Source organism: Lampris incognitus, chromosome 9 (assembly GCF_029633865.1).
Source record: "Lampris incognitus isolate fLamInc1 chromosome 9, fLamInc1.hap2, whole genome shotgun sequence".
NCBI classification, from domain to species: Eukaryota; Metazoa; Chordata; class Actinopteri; order Lampriformes; family Lampridae; genus Lampris; species Lampris incognitus.
The window spans coordinates 672,493-675,774 of NC_079219.1; the positions used below are offsets into that span (position 1 = coordinate 672,493).

Consider the following 3,282-nt stretch of genomic DNA (forward strand, 5'->3'; position numbering starts at 1 on the left):
ATAACAAAATGTGGGGAAAGTGAAGGGGTGTGAATACTTTCCGGATGCACTGTGTAAGGGACATGAGGCTGCATTCAGGGTTAACCATCAGTCAATCAAGTTACATTTTTTTATAGTGCTTTTCTAGCTGCAACAGCCACTCAAAGCGCTTTACATTAATTAATTCACAAACACACACACACACACGTGTGTGTGAGAGCATCTCCATGTCTTACTTGGCATATTGCGTGTCTTTATACAATGAGAAAGACATGTTTCCATTTGGTCACTTTGTAGTACTCATTGACATGTGTCTGTGAATGTTCTCATTCATCCAGGTTATGGTTACCCAAAGGAGTTGAATCAAGTGCAACTGGACTTGGTATACACTCACTGGCCACTTTATTAGGTACACCTTGCTAGTACCGGGTTGGACCCCCTTTTGCCTTCAGAACTGCCTTAATCCGTCGTGGCATAGATTCAACAAGGTACTGGAAACATTCCTCAGAGAGTTTGGTCCATATTGACATGATAGCATCACGCAGTTGCTGCAGATTTGTCGGCTGCACATCCATGATGCGAATCTCTTGTGGGTGAAGTACTATAGTGTTTTGAATATATGAGGACTTGTGTGGTTGAAGTACTATAGTGTTTTGAATATACGAGGACTCTTGTGGGTGAAGTACTATAGTGTTTTGAATATATGAGGACTCTTGTGGGTGAAGTACTATAGTGTTTTGAATATATGAGGACTCTTGTGGGTGAAGTACTATAGTGTTTTGAATATATGAGGACTCGTGTGGTTGAAGTACTATAGTGTTTTGAATATATGAGGACTCTTGTGGGTGAAGTACTATAGTGTTTTGAATATATGAGAACTCTTGTGGGTGAAGTACTATAGTGTTTTGAATATACGAGGACTCTTGTGGGTGAAGTACTATAGTGTTTTGAGTATATGAGGACTCTTGTGAGTGAAGTACTATAGTGTTTTGAATATATGAGGACTCTTGTGGGTGAAGTACTATAGTGTTTTGAATATATGAGGACTCTTGTGGGTGAAGTACTATAGTGTTTTGAATATATGAGGACTCTTGTGGGTGAAGTACTATAGTGTTTTGAATATACGAGGACTCTTGTGGGTGAAGTACTATAGTGTTTTGAATATATGAGGACTCTTGTGGGTGAAGTACTATAGTGTTTTGAGTATATGAGGACTCTTGTGGGTGAAGTACTATAGTGTTTTGAATATATGAGGACTCTTGTGGGTGAAGTACTATAGTGTTTTGAATATATGAGGACTCTTGTGGGTGAAGTACTATAGTGTTTTGAATATATGAGGACTCTTGTGGGTGAAGTACTATAGTGTTTTGAATATATGAGGACTCTTGTGGGTGAAGTACTATAGTGTTTTGAATATATGAGAACTCTTGTGGGTGAAGTACTATAGTGTTTTGAATATACGAGGACTCTTGTGGGTGAAGTACTATAGTGTTTTGAATATATGAGGACTCTTGTGGGTGAAGTACTATAGTGTTTTGAGTATATGAGGACTCTTGTGGGTGAAGTACTATAGTGTTTTGAATATATGAGGACTCTTGTGGGTGAAGTACTATAGTGTTTTGAATATATGAGGACTCTTGTGGGTGAAGTACTATAGTGTTTTGAATATATGAGGACTCTTGTGGGTGAAGTACTATAGTGTTTTGAATATATGAGGACTCTTGTGGGTGAAGTACTATAGTGTTTTTTTAAACATCCACCATGCATGCTTGTTTGTTGTATGACATCATCACATGCTCGTTTGTTGTATGACATCATCACTTGCTTGTTCGTTGTATGACATCATCTCATGCTTGTTTGTTGTATGACATCATCACATGCTTGTTTGTTGTATGACATCATCACTTGCTTGTTGTATGACATCATCCCATACTTTTTTGCTGTATGACATCATCACAAGTGCAGGATAAGTTTACAGCTGCAGTTTCTGTCCAAGATGCTGCTGTGGTGGCCCGTTAACATGTGGACTCTGTCCGTTTCCCTTTGTCTCCTTTGTCTCTACCATGTCAGACGTGGCTGGAGTCGCTTGGCAGAAGGACACCGACGTGCGCCACTGTGACTCCTGTTCTCTGGTCCTGCGGGACAACTCTGTACACTGCCTGAAGGAGGGCCTCTACTTCTTCTACGCCCACGTCACCTTCATGAGATACAAAGAAGAGACCGGCGCAAAAGGCCAGAAAAGGACCGTGACTCTGTGTGGCAACGCCAGGGTCGGTAAAAGTGCGAGGAAGCTGTTTGAAGGGGTCTACCCCAGTGACAGTGAGGGGTCTGTGTCTGTGGCCAAGATTGTGAAGCTCAGAGAAGGCGACAGCGTCAGCCTGAACATCACCACCAACTACCGCTACGAGATAGGGAGCACATACTGGGGGGCCTATCAGTTCCCCTAGGCCCCGCCACTGTACGGGGGGGGGGGGCCTATCAGCTCCCCTAGGCCCCGCCACTGTACTGGGGGGCCTATCAGCTCCTCTAGGCCCAGAAAGCAGTGAGTATATCTAACAGCCACTGGGCTGTTAGATATACTCACTGCTTTCTGAAGTAATTATGACAACTGTGAGGGCGTAAACTACAGCTTTTTTAAACAAATGGTCACTGTGGCCATCTTGGATAAGAATACGTTGTTCTCTGCAATTTGAGTGTGTTATTTATGCAAAAAAATTAAATGCAAATAACATTAGCATATCCAGAAGGGGCAAGCTACCTAGTGACTTACATGACACATGAGGATGACAGCTGCTAAGATCTACAAGACTCTGAAATAAAACCCATTTACTGGTTTGTGCTGTTGCCACATGATGGTGCCACATCCCGTCAGATCCAGGAAAGAATTTGCAGCTGTATTGATCTGTTATAGACATGATCGCAGCATGTCACGCAGCACGTTATGTCACACCGTTTTGAGGCCCACAAAGTGAAGCCACTCAGTGATGACAAAAAAAACAAAAACAATCGGTGGGTCAAACATATTTACAGAGCACATTTTTACACTGACATGAATGTAATGCATCTTAAAAGAAGTGAAAGTGCACAGATAAAAAGAAGGTGATGATAAAATAAGAGAAAAATACATTCAGAATTGATGAATTTAAACAATGAATAGAAAATGAATTTCTAAATAAATTATGAACAGATGGACTATCAAGCCTGAGGAACACTTGAAGATACTGACGGTGTGACGATAAAGGACAGTATTGCTGAGATGAGTGGTAAAACCACAGTGAGATTACAAGACTATGAGGCTAGGCT

General features: G+C 41.4%; 1 protein-coding gene across 1 annotated transcript; it reads left to right on the forward strand.

Annotated features, from left to right (window-relative positions):
- Window positions 1–2,042: 2,042 nt before the first annotated feature.
- On the forward strand, window positions 2,043–2,426 carry lta (lymphotoxin alpha (TNF superfamily, member 1)). The gene has a single exon (XM_056286046.1). The coding sequence runs from the start codon at window positions 2,043–2,045 to the stop codon at window positions 2,424–2,426; it is 384 nt and encodes a 127-aa protein (XP_056142021.1).
- Window positions 2,427–3,282: the final 856 nt, after the last annotated feature.

Excerpts from the sequence above, each read along its gene's own strand:
- lta (XM_056286046.1), top strand. The coding sequence starts at position 2,043 with ATGTCAGACGTGGCTGGAGTCGCTTGGCAGAAGGACACCGACGTGCGC.